The following is a 16,108-nucleotide window of genomic DNA, read 5'->3' on the forward strand; positions in this document are numbered from 1 at the left end:
ATACGCCTTCCACACCTATTACTCCTGGAACGGTCGTGGTTGTAATAAATGATAATGCACCGCCCCTAACCTGGCCTTTAGCCGTCGTAGAGAAAGTACATCCTTCAAAGGACGACATCGCGCGCGTTTGTACAGTTAGAACCGCCAAGGGAACTTACCTTCGCCCGGTCGTTCGTTTATGTCCGCTTCCAAGACAATAGTTATATCGCATTAATATATGTATTACCGCAGTTAGTTAAGTTTAATTTTAAGTTTTGCACCGCTTTCGATACAATTTCTTAGTTATAAATACCGCCGTGACTTTAGGAATTTTTATACCCCGCTCGCATTACGCGATCCTAGAGTCATAGAATTTGTTAGTTATATTTTCCGTCGTGACTTTTAGGAATTTTATTATCCCGCTCGCATTATGCGCTCCTGGAGCCATAGAATTTGTTATTTATATCACCGCCGTGGCTTTTAGGACTTTATTAACCCGCGCGCATTATGCGATCCTAGAGTCATAGTTTTCCGCTGTATCTTATGATTGGTTTTAAATGGTGACCCATTTAGGGCGGGTGGATATGGTAACGCCAATATAATTAAAATAGTAAATGTAGAAATTAAATGTTTATTATTTGTGGTGTATTCCTTCATCCTTCCCTACATACGAGCACAACCAATCACCGCGCGCTATTTAGCGCTCGTCACGTGACCTACCTATGTCACGAACGACAGCCAGTAGTTCTCTCCGATCTTTAGCGAGGATCGGGACTCACCGCCGGAGAGCTTCCACGAGGCTCTCTAGATCATCAGGCATTGTGCTTTGTAACACCACCGGGGTATCCCGTGCCCCGGCCCTTGGTCGCGCTCACCGCCGCGTGTGTGTTTGTGTGGAGTGTTGGACTGGACCCGTTCTTGCCCGCCGCGAGCTGGAGGACCCTGACCGCGTGGCGCGGCGTGTGTTCTGGACGCTACTCCCTCCGACGAGGTATGTGCCGTGTGTTCCCGTCTTTCCCCTCTTTGCTAACACCACGTTGATCAAAATACAGTCCACTTTTATATCGAGAATACATTTACGTATTTTTTATATTGGCGCGACCACTGTTTATGGTCTCTAAAATATTCTTCTGCTTTGGCCGGACTTATAAAAGAACGACTGCTTCCTGTATCTATGAGAAACTTTGCTTTTATTTCGGGAACTTTAATATGTGGTAATTTTAAGCTGCTGTCACAATAATTTAAATTAATTATTTCACTGTCTCGTCGGAGGCCGGTAACAGAAAATTCGTTATTGTCATTAAAATTGCTTTCAGTTACTTCCGGATCGGTAGAATCGTATAACTCGTTCGCGGCGTCTTCTTTATAATTTAAAGTTGAGTTATCGTAATTTTCATAATTTGGTTCATCGCAGTAATATAGATTATGAGTTTCGTTGTGCCTTATAGGTGCCGTGCGCATTGATACATCGCTATTTAAGCCGGGGTTCGGTGCCTGGGCATGTTGTATGCCAAATTTAAAACGAGGTTGGTCTGTTTGTTGATTTGGGATTCCAAATTTATAACCGGAATTTTGAAAAGGTCGCAATTGGTGGTTATTATTAGATTGTGTGCCAAATTTATAGCCTTGGGCTTGTGGTGTTTGCCTTAACTGTTGAATAAAATTTGGTCGAGGTGGTTGCATTAAATTTGGTCGAGGTTGTTGAGCGAAATTCGGTCTATAACCAATTGGCTGTTGAGGACTGCCGTATTTAAAGTTTTGATTTAAAGGCATCGTACTAAAATTAGGTTTTAATGGATTTTGGAAAGTGTTTTGAGTTATAGGTTTTGGCTTACTAGTCTTTGCGTTATATTGTTGTATAAAATTTACTTCTTCTGTAACTACGCTAAGTGCATTTTCTAAGTTTGTACAACCCCTTAATCTAACAATCCGGATCATGTCCTCCGGGAGGTTGTACAGAAAAACATTTAACGCAGTATTATTGTATATGATCATCTTCGCGGCTTTAACTCCTTCATCCGTGAGGCGGTTTACTTTTGAAAATAGGGAGCTTTTAACATTTTGTATTCTGTGGCAAAACTGTATGTAACTTTCACCTTGTTTTATTTTTAACCCTTCTAATTCTAGTGCGATACATTCTTCCGATCGCGGGTCTCCGAAATGTTGGGTAAGTATTTCCTTTAATTCAGTCCATGAAGTTATATTTTGGTAATCACTAAGCAGTGAAGCTGCCTTACCGATAAGCCTACTCGTTATGGCATGATATACATATAAGTTTTGTGCGTTATTGTTCGCATCTTGGAATGATCTTATAATGTATTCGCTTTTATTGATAAATAGGTTTAACAGTTTTTCATCTCCATCAAATTTGGGGATGATACATAGTATTTCTCTTGGTATGAGTTTAATCTCTTCCATTTTGGTTCTTTTAGTTAGTTTTAGCGATTAAAACTCTAAATGTAATAAAGATAAAGTTTTAGCGATTAAAACTCTAAATATAATAAAGATAACACTATTTTTTACTAATAACTAACACTTAAAATTAAACACTAAAAATTACGACTTATCACGATAATTGCAACCAACAAAATCAAATAAACGTAATGATTAGGCCGACTATTTTGGGTCGGGGATTTCGTGAAAACAGGGAATGTGAAAAACAGGAGTGAAGAGGTTTACTCACAGACTGCTCGCTCCCATGTCCTTCACTTATGATCCTGGATGCTCGTCCTTGAGGTCACAGTACGCGTTTCACTTCAGCGATTGAGTTTTACGCGTACGCGTCGCGGGAGAGTTATTTATTTGGTTCGAGGATACTCGTACAAGCACCGCACTATCACAGATCCTTTTATAGGCTATAGTGTTAGCTCGGCAGCAGGATATTATCGAGTATCCTACCGGCTGCGCCACTCAAATTTCGACGGACCGAAGGACGTTTTTTAAAAAGACAAGATTTAATTTAAACGTCTTTAATATGTGCTCTCTACATCCAGAATGAAAACTTAAACTATAAACTTATCGTTAAACAAAAATGCAACGCTGCAATCTATGTTCTAAGAAATACAAAATGCATTAAGGCGATGCAGGGTGGCCGTAGTTATGCTGCGTTAACAAATACGATATCACATGCATGTACTGCGGGTTGCCCCGACATAACTAGGTACATGGTGGTAGGTACACAATAAAGGTAGGTTGCACAATAAAGTATTTTTGTTTGTTTGTTTGTAGGCACTGCCTTACATATGTGAGTATGGCCGCCAAATATTGTACAATAACAGTCGTGAAATCGTAACACACCGTAACATACGTGACTGATAGTAACATACGTGATTTTGTTAAGCGTAGTGTACATTACAACTAATAATGCAGGAGATTTTTTTTACATTTCTGTTTTATATTGTTAATTAAATTATTTGATTAAATTACTTTAAAACTCAATAAAACAAATTTAAATATTAAAGAAAAAGTTTTATTTCTCAAATTTTGTATTTCTATAAGACTTACAAATGCAAGAATCATTCACAACTTATGATATTAATTACGAATACGAATTATTATAGTAAAAAAGTTACTAACTTCCGAAACATATATAGTTTTTGAAGTGGGTTCTCTTTATGTAAAAAAGTAAATTTTTAACTTTAGATTCTCTAGTGAGTACTACCCCTAAGAGCCGCTCACGGATGTTACGTAACACAATAGTAACACATGGTATCATTCGTGAATAAAAATATGGTTGGACATAACCTAAAAAGCCTTTATTCGCCAAAGTATTGTAGTAATAAGACGCCGCATAGTTTTATTTGTTACTAGAATACTAAAGCTACACACATAATTTAAATAATATAGTAAATTTGTATTCTTACCTTGCATAATTCTCACTCAAAATTATAAAAATGTTGCGAAGCAAAAATGCCGACTACCTTTCGATTAACTTTGACAGTAACAAAATGGCGATTTTTTTTCTAAAGGTTGGCCAACATGTAAATCGGTGTTGCCACTACTTAAAAATATTTTTGTGGCTTGGATATCTAGTTATTTAGGGTGTTATTTTATGGTAACCGTGCGTGAAGTATCATTCGTGAAAAAAAGTGAGACATAGTTTTAAGTGAGTTTTATATTAATTTCTTTTATGTTATTTTTATTAGAACTTGTTAAAACTATCCACAAGTTTACAGAATAATTTAGAAATACCAAAATTTTACAGGTATCAATAGATTTTTGCATAATTTTGTGACTTCAAAGTGTGAGATGACTAAGTGGGACACATGATTTTAGTATGGAAAGGAAAATAAGCATTTCAAAAAAAAAATATTGAGCTTGTTAAAGGCACTCAAAATTAATTTAAATTATTAATATAATGATAAATATAACATAGTGAAGCTGAAACTATTTAAAAACTACCATAATTACTATATAAAAAAATCTGGTGCTATATAAAATGACAAGGACATTTTTTTTTTCTTGAATGTACAATTTTTGGCGGCCATACTCATGTACAGTTATACACATAGTCCAAATGTAATTTTGCACCTTTTGTAGAGTAAGTGCGCACGTTAATGTATATATTTTTTAATATAGAGTTTGTCTAAGGTTCGAATCTATAAATAAAACATATTTTATATTTTTAATTGACGTAAGATTAACTTCCTAACTTCGTTTCTGATAAAAACTTTTATTCGTAGATATTAAAATCAAAAAAGTATTTACTATAATTGCGAACAAAGGCACGGGCAGAAGGCATGTCTAATTAATAACAGCACGATAAATTAATTAGATGTACTTTACTGTCTGTAATATATTGATAATCCTCAACACGGCCCATGTTTGAAAGCGTATTTACTATATTGTATATGGAATTTGATATAAACAGAAATATATATGTGATAAATAAAATATGTGATAAATAAAATTTTTTATAAAATATTTATCATGAGGCAAACGTTGACATCACAATATATAGGTACCTAAGTGTATAGCTATAATAAATTATGCCTCTGACAGCCTATCTGATACTTTTTGATGTACATCATACATTATTTATCATTTTTACTGGCAGATAAATAGAAAATATCGGAAGCTGTGAAACCGGCCATCTTTTATTTTAATTCCTGCCCTCTCTTATTTGACATTCATCTCCAAATAGTTTTTCCTGAACAAAAGAAACGGGAAGCTTCGTATCAGTTACCGTTCCTCACATTGACATATCAATCGTTCCCGCGCTTTTCACTGAAACGTAATGAGAATGATTCACATTGTCAGAAGACGAATCTATTCAAGCGAACAAAAGGAAGTAACTAATGTTTTCGATAACGTTATGAAGTGGGAAGTGGGAACAGATTACGCGACAGGATATGTATATGTACACGGTGTTTTTACTGAATATGAAAAAATTCTGCTCGAATTTTCATATAGGTATAATATGAACACGGGTGCATAATGTACCTACTGAAATAATTCTGATCTCTTTCTATTAGCAAAAAATGTCTCTCATCATGTATTTTTTCCAATCATAGTTTTATCTCCGTTTAATATACGACTTTATTCATTAGGTTTTTGCAAATATTAATTATACTAATTAATTATTATTATATGAGTAGGTATTAATTAATGTAATTATACCATCAAATTATAGCCTTATTTGAAACTGGATTTCTTGAATAAAGTAAGTACCTATTATAAAATTTAATTCGAGTTACGCTAATTATTTCATATGGGAAGACCGATTATAGGTAAGTGTTATTATACGCTTATAGGTATTTTCCATTGTATTTTTTTTTAATTAATAATAGCTAATAATTCTGTTGACTTTATAATGAGAAATTATGTGAAGGACCAAATCGACCAAAACAATAGTTATGTGAAAGGCATCTTCCCTATTAAGTTGTATTATAGGTTGATTCTGTAAAAATATGTACAGTAATCCAAAATTAATAATGCACATGCAAATCTTCGCTAATTGTCGTATTTCCGAAGACACTCGAATCATTGAATCGTAAGAGCCCTAAACAACGAACTTGCATTTTACACCTTGTTCAAAAGAAATAGAAGTCAATTCATGGTCATACACAATCAAAAACAAATCGGGCGGTAGGTGACGGTAGCCTGTCAGTCAAAAAACTCAAAAATCCGTCAGTTGTCTTTAAATATTGGTGGTGACTGCACGTGTTCTCTCTGTGTGGAATTATATAGAGCTGCTATTACGTACCCTTCTTGGTTTTGTTTTTTAAGGTGAATTGAATTAATCGATGAAATGATTTACACAGGTGATGGCAGTAGGGAAAGTGAAAATGAAGAAGAGTTCCGATGTATCTAAAATGTCAGAAATAAAGATAATCCCTGATTTTAATTGTTTTTATTTTTTTTGTAATTGTCATAATATTGAAGAATGATCAGTACTGTAAATACTTTTGAACTGAGATTTTAATGATAAGATTTACATATATGGTTTAAATATAAACCTGTGTTTGAAAACCATACTTTATCTACACTAATATTATAAAGAGGAAAACTTTGTTTGTTTGTTTGATTGTGATGAATAGGCTCATAAACTACTGGACTGATTTTAAAAATTCTTTTACCATTCGAAAGCTACATTATCCACGAGTAACATAGGCTAGGTTTTATCCCGGAAATCCCACGGGAACGAGAACTATGCGGGTTTTTCTTTGAAAACGCGGGCGAAGCCGCAGGCGGAAAGCTAGTACAATATAAATTTTGTATTATTTTAATCTTCTTTACTTCCATCATTACACCAGCTTCAGTAAGACACTTTAAAAGTACTATAAATTTTCCAAGTAAATCAATCCAACAAAGATAATATATTCGTAATCGTGGGGTTATACTCGCTATTTACTTACAAGGAATTATCGAAACAAAATCGTTACTTACCTACAAATACATATTAATCTCTCTTAGCACAAAACATATAATTTGACTAAATTATGCATGAAGAAAATGCATTTAATCGCTCTATATAGATAATATCATCTTCGGACTCTCCGAGAATATGACAGTTGCCGAACAGTGACGAAGATTTCTATGCGCATTATTACTTTTGGATTACTGTATACAAAAAGGTAAATGGGACATTAATAAAAACCCAAAATGATTTGTATTCCATTTATTAACATGTTTTATTGAATTGCACATTGAATACTAGTAAGTAATAACAATCAATATTTACATCTAAAATATTTAGCTTGAGCTTTGTAACGAAATTTTCATTGTAATATACTATTTTTATGTTTTATAACCTTACCTATCTATTTGAGTAATTTTATCTTTGTGAGTAAAACAATTATTAATTTTGGTCGAAATTTCTGTTGAAGTTGAACCCTATATTTGAGAATCTGATAACAATTTCTTTATACATATAACTTTTCGAATCTAAATTAATCCTGTTCTTTAAATTAGTAATACAATATTTTAACACAAAATTCGTAAAATAAATTAAAAGATTCTAAATTAATTGATTTGCGTTTTAATAAACTATTACGATAAAAAAATATGCATAACTTAAAAGCAAGCTGAAAGAAAAATACGTTTTTATTTTTATATACAAATAGATCTTCCAAATTGACTCATTACTTATCAGACACTACATTATAATTACGATCTATCTACACATATAACCTAATTAAATATCTGTAAACTGTTGGCACATCTTTGGCACAAAATTTAATTTACTTTTAAAATGGAAACTGAAACATCTGTTGATATTATTAAGATATTATCTTCATTAAGAGTGTAATAACGTATCAACGATTGTGGTCTTTAAGCCGGTGGTTTTAAGGGTGTATTTCCGACGTGAAGGTTCTTGAGTTGGGGTAGAAGAATGGCCCCGGTAGCGAGTGTAGTGACCAAAACGAATACCGCGAGGAGCGCGCGGTCCGCAACTACGGCCACCTGAGAAATTAAAAATTTTCTTTATTTTCGCTCGCTTCATTTACAGGCCTGCAGATATATTTTTCCTTCCGCATTCTTCCTAATTATAGAACTTAAAAAAGATTTTTCATCTGTAGATGTAAGAACGGTTTCCATTCTAGCAATAAGAAAATATTTTTCTATGATTTACTGTTACTGTTACTTTTAGCTGTTTATTCTTCTTCTGTATTTACTGTTATTTTTAGCTGTTTATTCTTGTTGTTCTATTTTTAACTTCTTATTGTAGAATAGTTTGTTGAACTCGAATAAGTATAGCATTGTCATTTAAATACAAGATACAATAAAAAATGAAGTGTAACAGTTAAATTGGATTATCCGTAAATGTCGTTAACCCTAATTAAGGACTTCACGGAAAACCTTCGTTGTAATTTTATTTCAACTTTATTCGGTCTTTTGATCAAACGGTCGCTGAAAAGGTGGTCATGTAGAAATAGATAATGATAACATTAATCAGAATGTATTATTAAGATATTATCATAGCGTAGAAAAAGAATGTTTGGCTTATACTTAATCTGGAATGAATGATCGAAACAATACCTAAATTATTTTCTAGAATCTAGACAAATCCAAAAATTTCTGGTTTTGTTTTGTAAATTCGACGATTCCTCTTCTTTATCAATCGGGTCATTTATTTTGATGTAACTGAACACGTACATATTATATCAGTAAGACAAAAAGTATTACCACCACCACCACCTTCCATACTCTGATGTCTTACCTGCTTCCACTCAAGATTGGCTCTCTCCATCCGCTCACTAGCCGCCACGCGCTGCTCATGCCGGCTGGCTGCTTCACGCAGGGTGCACCCACAGCACACGCACCGGGGACACGCGCCGATACACCCCATAGTCTCGCCCGGACCACTCGAGACTGACCCTGAGATCGGGTTGCCACAATCTACGCAATAAGTGACTATTTAAAGATTGATATCTAGATTTTGTCGTCATCTTTCAAATGTGCCTGGCGGATTCATATTGATTACAAAAATACTTTCTACTATAATTTAGTTCGCAATTCACGGAAGATGAGGTACACACTGAGATGAGGTACACAATCTACGTTCAATTAAGTGAACATATTTTGATAGACTTGACGTCATTCAAGTGTTTCTGACTGTAGTAATATTGATCACACAAACATATTTTCTACTATAACATTCATATGGTTCCAAATATAAAACATATTATGTATGACCATTGACCATGTTGATGGTTTGATAAAGAAAATCTTCAACAAAATGTTTCAACGAATATACTATACGAGGCTTTAGAACATCGTCATTCAAATGTCTCCAGTCTCCATTATATTGATAACACAAAATTGTTTTTAATTCTAATTAATATCGAAATGAATGGAATTTTTCATTATTATTCTGTATTTCTTCCAATTATATTAATTATCCGCGGATTAATTTACATTTTACATTCCACGTGCTGTTTAACGATACAAACTATTTACTGTTGAATGTAATAAACTCTTAGAATTATTAAATTTAGACCAGTACCTAATCGTTAATATCCAAATATTCTTATTGTTTTAATTCGTTTTCTAATTAGCTCCCGAATATGTGTTGAATAAAGAATGTGTCTAAAATAGATTGCTCTTTCAAATACAAAAATATCTCCAGTGTAACTAGGAATGTATTCAAGAAGATAGAAATTAGTTCTCACTGAATGAGAAGTTTAAGCGCTCACACGTGTGATAATTATATTCACGCGCGCATTTGCTAAGAGCCTTTGTTTCCACTTTCAATTTAGTCTTCAATACCAAACGGGTGGAAAATGATTTGTTTATAAATGAGAAGCTATTGGAACACAACGTTAATTAACGCAACTTTCCCGCTTAAGACAATTTCAAAACAATGCTTGAAAACAAACGAACTTGAGATTGTATCTTAACAAATAACTCTGTGTTCCCTAATTAGTGCTAACTAGTAAATATTGATATAAATATGCGGCGTAAAGAAGAAAATTGTTGAAAAAACAAAATGGGAGAAATTACCAGTTTATAAAGGAACAATTTTCAGTGAACATGTAAAATATTTTAGCAATACATTTTAAATGTCATCGAAGAAGAATAGAAAGCACAAATCTGTTTTCATTTTGAAATACAAAAACATGAAGAATGTGAGGTTCGGGGTAATGGCAACCATAACATCAGCGTTGAAAAGCCGCTGAGCCTATATTATATGCGCGGCGTCACACTGTCACAATACTAATTTACATATTGTATGTGCTATAGTACAAGTTATATGGGGAACAATCATCGTTAAACATACCGGAGCTTCTCAAGAACGAAACAAAAGCAACTTTCAAAGCCTCGTACATACATAGTTCGCGTAGTTCTCAACCTGATAAGAGATAGTTACTCAAGTGATTGTGATTGTGGCGGGAAAATCGCGGCGAGGAAGGTGGAGCGGTACCATCGCAGTTGATCTCCGCTTTCAGCCGGGACCCGGTCCGCGGGTTTACTTGAACCCCAGCGGTCGTCACCAAGGCACTGTCCGACTGAGAACAAACAAAAAACTTGTAAAATCATATTATATGTATATTGTATAATGTTTGTGTTTATAATTTTCATAAACATTTTGATAAAAGAATAAACTCGGGTAGTTAAAAGATTCATAGTTATTACAAATTAATGGAAAATCGGACTCTTGCAAACTTCTTGCAAATAACTGCCAAGTTCGGAAATGGAATGAAGAGTTGGAAGTTGAACTTTAAAAACTGTAGCATTTCGCTCATTGGACCCAACAACAAGTTATGTACTTGGGTCTTTATTATTTATTAAATAACTATTAACAGCAAATGAAATTTACTTTTATGATTTACAATTATACAGAAATGCATGGAATGAGAAGCTATATAATTAATTAAAACTATTTATCAGTTTTGAATATTAGTACACTATCAAATTGTACTTTATAAGGGCATATTTTCTAGATAAGATAACGATGAAACGTCTTAACTATGAAAGCATACAATATACTATATTCATCCTTGACCCAAATGATCGAGTTGAAGATGGGAAAGCTATTGTTTGAACATGAAATACAATCGTGCTACCTTCTGCTCACAAGTACTGGGCTCTGGAGGATTTATTTTGGCAAATACACGATTCTCAACATGAATTGGCGCTTTTTGTGAAAACCCCTTAGGTACAATAATGTGATTTAGCTGAATTACAGTAAAACAAGTACAAAGATTAGTCAGATATGACATGAACTTCAGAAAAGTTAAAGGCAAGATTTACAGTCTATACGTAATTTTGAGTGAAAATGTAATTGTAATTTATACAAGCGGGGTTAAAGTTTGAATCGAAATCAAACTTTAATGAACGGAGAAATTGTTGTGACAAAATTGAGGCGTCTTGGTATATTTTACATCGATACCAAAAGTTCGCAGGTAATTTGGATAAATTTTTCAATTTCAAACTTTCGAAGGCAATTTGCATAATGTTTTACATTTCTGAGCGATAGGACCCTCCTTATAATAACTAATCTAATAAACGGATGATTTCAGAGTTTGGAATTACACCTTTAATAAAATTAACATACATTTAACATTTATTTTACATAATATAACATATATGTAAAAAAAATCTACATTCTTATTTGTTTGAGTAAATGAACTATAACTGTAAAACTTTATCAACCTAGAGCTTGACCTAGAACATCAACGTCACAAATTTTAATGATTTTAATCCATTCTTAAAAATTAACAGCAATAACAATGCAATAAAAATATACTTACAAATAATAAAAAAATATCTGGAAAGTCTCAGAAAATTGTACTACAATTATTACCTTAGTAGCGTCAGTGTCGAAATTGATGCAGAGCATACGGGCCAGCCTCTGGAGCACCAGCTCCCGAACCAGCGCCGGCACCGGCTGCCCTCTCACTCCTCTACGAACAACATTACTATGTACACACACTATTACGTAACATGTCTTTGATGATAGAAACAAAACAACAAAAATAGAACGTATAAAAAGAGCACACGTGTCAGAAGTGAAACTTCTTTGGCAAGATTCAAATATACCAAAATCGTCGCCTTACTCCATGACGACACGGTATTGCCATGGCGTGAAGGTATTGCCTCGAAAGATACTTTCAACGCTCCTAAAGAAGTTTCTCTTCACAAATATACAGACGAAAATGAAACCTCCCTTTTTGGAAGTCCATTAATGAACTATGGTGAAACGTTATTACATGATCCTATGCTTCTTAATCATCACAATGGGATAGATTATAGAAAAATAATAGTAAAACTACACATTGGTAGTATTTTATTGTAAAAGTGAATATAAAAATCATGTTTATGTATCATTTTAGGTATCACAAAATAAATATAAATTCGATTTGTCCATAGGAATAGGTACGCAAAGTGCTTCTGTTGTATTGATTTCCTGTAATGGAATCTTGGCAATATTACAATATATTCTATTATGTGAATCACATATCAATCTTGGCAATATAATGTATAAGTATTTTCCCGTGTCGCTTTGATGTTAAATTTTGTTGTACAGCGTAATACTTTTATCTAAATCTAATATTTGAATTATGAAACAAGAATTACTCTATACTTTTTTTTACTATTTAATATAGCGTTTAATCGAACAACTCAATTAAAAAGGAATGCAAATAATTGTTATACTGGCAATTCTAGGAGAATTTCTGACAATTAAAAAAAAATCAACCGGCTTTGTCGGATTCCAGTTGAGCTATAAACGGCTCTATGTTAGATAAAAACAACCTCAAATTTTGCTACACGATACTCGTTTTACTGCGAATGTGCAAAATGACAGGGTTCAAGATCCCTTGCAGCGACTAAAGTATTAAAGTGTACTTCAACAACTTCCTACGCTTTTCCTTGTACATTTTATTGGAATAGTTATCTTGTAAAGTTTCTTTAATTTTAGGAAATTTAATCAGAAAAAAAAAATGTTTTACACACGTGAAAAAGCATATAGTTTAATAAGGACAATAGCGTTGAAGCGAAATCTATGTAAACGGCCGGTAAACTAACATCGAATCTACGTAACAAAATCTTGCCTGTATGATATATTCAGTGTAACAACGGATAGGGAAGCTGAAAAGGAAACCAGACACGTGCTCACTCCATAGTACAGACCTGATGACAAGAGACCAATATGTGAATAGCTATTGAAGTGGACAGAATAATTACGAGGAAATAATATTCGTTCAGAAAGTTTTTCGATAATATCGACTATGATAACTTATTGCGTACAATATTATAAGAATAAAAGATTATTTATATCGGAAAACTTTCTGTACAAAATACCTACATCATAATAGGTTTTTTGTGTTCTTATTGAATAAAAAATGTTTAATGTAAAATTGTATATTTAATTCCAATATGAACGCTCATTATTCATTAATATTAACAAGCATAATAATTATCTTTGGATTGGAGTAGTAAAAAAATAAAAGTAGGTAGGTACATGCAGATAAAATAATTACCATACTTACTGATTAAAGGGGTTTTCTCTGTGGGTGGTAGAGTATCTCGGATGGTCATAAGAAAGACTGTCATTGACAGCAGAGCGCTGATACCAAGCGTTACCTTTTCACCAGATTCCGACGGCACGTAGAACACCAAAAGTGCTGTTAAAAGACATAATTTTGAATTATTTTAAACTTAACTAATTATACTATACTAACTATATTTTTTATATTCTTAGGATTACGGAAGGAGGAATAGGATTAAGGAGCATAATAAAGAAAAAGAAAAAAAAAACATTACTGACAAATTGCATTGTCCAATTCATTCAAATTTATTATTCTTTAATATTAGCTTTCGAAACTCTTTAATATGTGCTCAGGCACGAAAACCAAAACCGACCATTAAACATAGTATTTTCCTTACAGACCTTAGAATTAAATGAGAATAAAAACAACTTCCCATTTCATTCAAACGCAAACCAACAAGAAACCCTCAATCCATTAGCTGTGGTCACTCACCTATCCCGTTAATAAGAAGGCATGGCAGAATCAGATTGAATACGTAGAACATGGGTCGTCTCCGGAGCTTTATTACATAAGTGATATCGGGGTATGGCTCCACGCAGCACGAGTAGTACTGATTGTGTTTGATCGCCTCGAAACTCACTAGGTCGAATTCACCGTTCGTCTGGTAGTTAGTTGTGTCACCTTCGTCGAATTGCTTTTGAATGTCCAGCTGCAATATTGGAAGCGTTGCAGTTTCATTATTAGGTGTGAGAAAACGATTAAGACGCGTTAAGATTCTATCATAGTAGTTTTAGAATTTTAAGTATCTACATTCGTCATACATGTATGCGTTTGTATTCGAAACGCGTTTTCAAATAAGATTAAATTGATACATTTCTATCATCAAATACCTATGTCATAAACTCATAACTTGTTCGTAGTTCATATTAAAATTACTTTATAGTATGCATGGAAATACAACAATGTTGTGTAATAAAATACGGTTATCAACGATCATAAGAAAATTAATTTAAACACTTTCATTGCCTACTAGATTCTTGGGTTTAATCAGAGCAGTAAGTAAGTAAACTGTGAACGGATAAATGTTAAAACTTTCCCCACAGACTGCATTGAGATAATTAAAATCTTAAAATTATTAAAAGCCATTTCCTTCTGGGTGTTTACAAAAGGGAAATTTATTTAAATGTTGAGAATCTAGTTGAAAATTAAATAATTACTATTAACTAATGTAAAATATAGACACTGAATGAATAGATAGAGCTTTTGAATAAAAATGAATAATTAGTAGTAAACATTCATTAATAGATATTTAATTTACCTATATAATATGGATATACTTAAATTACCTATAATAATAATTAGAAACAAACTAGAAGCTACGAATCAACAATACGATTTCGACTGTTGTTTTAATAACAGTCAAACATTTCAAAAGTGCACAAAGGCACTGTATCGTGGAAATCCGTCCATTAAATTAATTTACTTTGTTTACTCACTGTACTCGGCATAAGTTGAAATAAGTACTGTCAGACAAACTCGCGTAGAGCGACTTAAAATTTAATTTGATAAATATACGAGTGAACCGTTCCGATTTGGTCGGAGTTTGAAAAAGTTAACATTTTTATACTATGAGACTCTTTAAAATTACATGCTGTTCTGTAGAATTTCTTCCATTTTATAAATTACCTCTATAATACATAGTTATTTTTTTTTGTTTATATTGATATTATATAGATGTAGAGTTTTCTGAATAAATTGTGATATCGATAATAAATAAACATTCTATCTACTCTGTAAAAGAAACCAAACACTTTTATATTCGATATATTAGCGTAGAATTTTATAATAATCTTATTGGAATTTCTCGCCCAACAGCTCGTTTTAAAATGAATAATCGATTATACAAATCCAGTCTATTAACCATTTTTTATTATAGTACGGTTTTATGAACAAATTATCGCGCTATGAGGAAAATAAATATTATAACGTTTCAGTAATAGTGAGCTGAAATCGATAGGTATTAAGTAAACACATTGGATAAACATTTACCCTGCTCTCATCTTGATAATGAAGTGGTTATCTGAAAATGCTTCCAATTATTCAACCGACAACCATAGTGATATTATTTGTTACATCATAAATCCCTGTAGACGAAATGTACCCTTTTCACAGGATGAAAAATCGAAATAAATGTAGGTAAATTAAATTATAAAGTAGATACCTGTAGAAGTAGATTTCAGAAAAACTGGTGAGCTTAAAATATTTTTTTTTTATTTGTATATTTGCCTCATTTTATTATTTCCTATACCTTCGTAATAATCTTCGTAACAAAACATTCGACTTAACAAAAAATAGGAACAATTTGATCATCATACTTAATTCGATGAATTTGCTCATTCTGAATGTGCTAACGCTTATCTTGTCATTTTATTTGTGCTAGAAAGAATCTCATTATTATGCTCTAGCAACTATAAAACATGTTGTGTATCCAATAATACATTAAATACTGTCTGGATTTCTCAGAACTCTATTCACTATCTGAGAAATATTCATTATGCAGACAGACAAGACGTATTTAGATCCAACATATTGCTTCTAAAAAGGGAATATTAAATCCAAAAAGATATATTTATAAACTTGCGTAATTTAATTTGATAAATATAGGAGACGAACTAAAACAAAGATATGCTAGA

General features: G+C 32.8%; 2 protein-coding genes across 2 annotated transcripts in view; both read right to left on the reverse strand.

Annotated features, from left to right (window-relative positions):
- Window positions 1-1,038: 1,038 nt before the first annotated feature.
- Window positions 1,039-2,591, reverse strand: LOC123702856. Its single transcript, XM_045651015.1, has 2 exons — window positions 2,477-2,591; window positions 1,039-2,438 (listed from the first exon to the last, which is right to left on the reverse strand). The coding sequence occupies exon 2, from the start codon at window positions 2,395-2,397 to the stop codon at window positions 1,039-1,041; it is 1,359 nt and encodes a 452-aa protein (XP_045506971.1). The 5' UTR covers window positions 2,398-2,438; window positions 2,477-2,591.
- A 4,493-nt stretch (window positions 2,592-7,084) lies between these two features.
- LOC123700733 (neuronal acetylcholine receptor subunit alpha-10-like) overlaps window positions 7,085-16,108 on the reverse strand; it is a 35,642-nt gene continuing 26,618 nt past the window's right edge. Inside the window, exons 5-11 of the mRNA XM_045648087.1 lie at window positions 13,908-14,124; window positions 13,416-13,550; window positions 12,978-13,056; window positions 11,729-11,828; window positions 10,292-10,430; window positions 8,642-8,820; window positions 7,085-7,884 (exon numbers count right to left, since the gene is read on the reverse strand). Coding sequence (XP_045504043.1) covers window positions 7,753-7,884; window positions 8,642-8,820; window positions 10,292-10,430; window positions 11,729-11,828; window positions 12,978-13,056; window positions 13,416-13,550; window positions 13,908-14,124 — 981 coding nt within the window. The 3' untranslated portion in view covers window positions 7,085-7,752. The remainder of the gene's footprint in view (window positions 7,885-8,641; window positions 8,821-10,291; window positions 10,431-11,728; window positions 11,829-12,977; window positions 13,057-13,415; window positions 13,551-13,907; window positions 14,125-16,108) is intronic.

The sequence above is a fragment of the Colias croceus genome, chromosome 1 (assembly GCF_905220415.1).
Source record: "Colias croceus chromosome 1, ilColCroc2.1".
Classification (NCBI taxonomy): domain Eukaryota; kingdom Metazoa; phylum Arthropoda; class Insecta; order Lepidoptera; family Pieridae; genus Colias; species Colias croceus.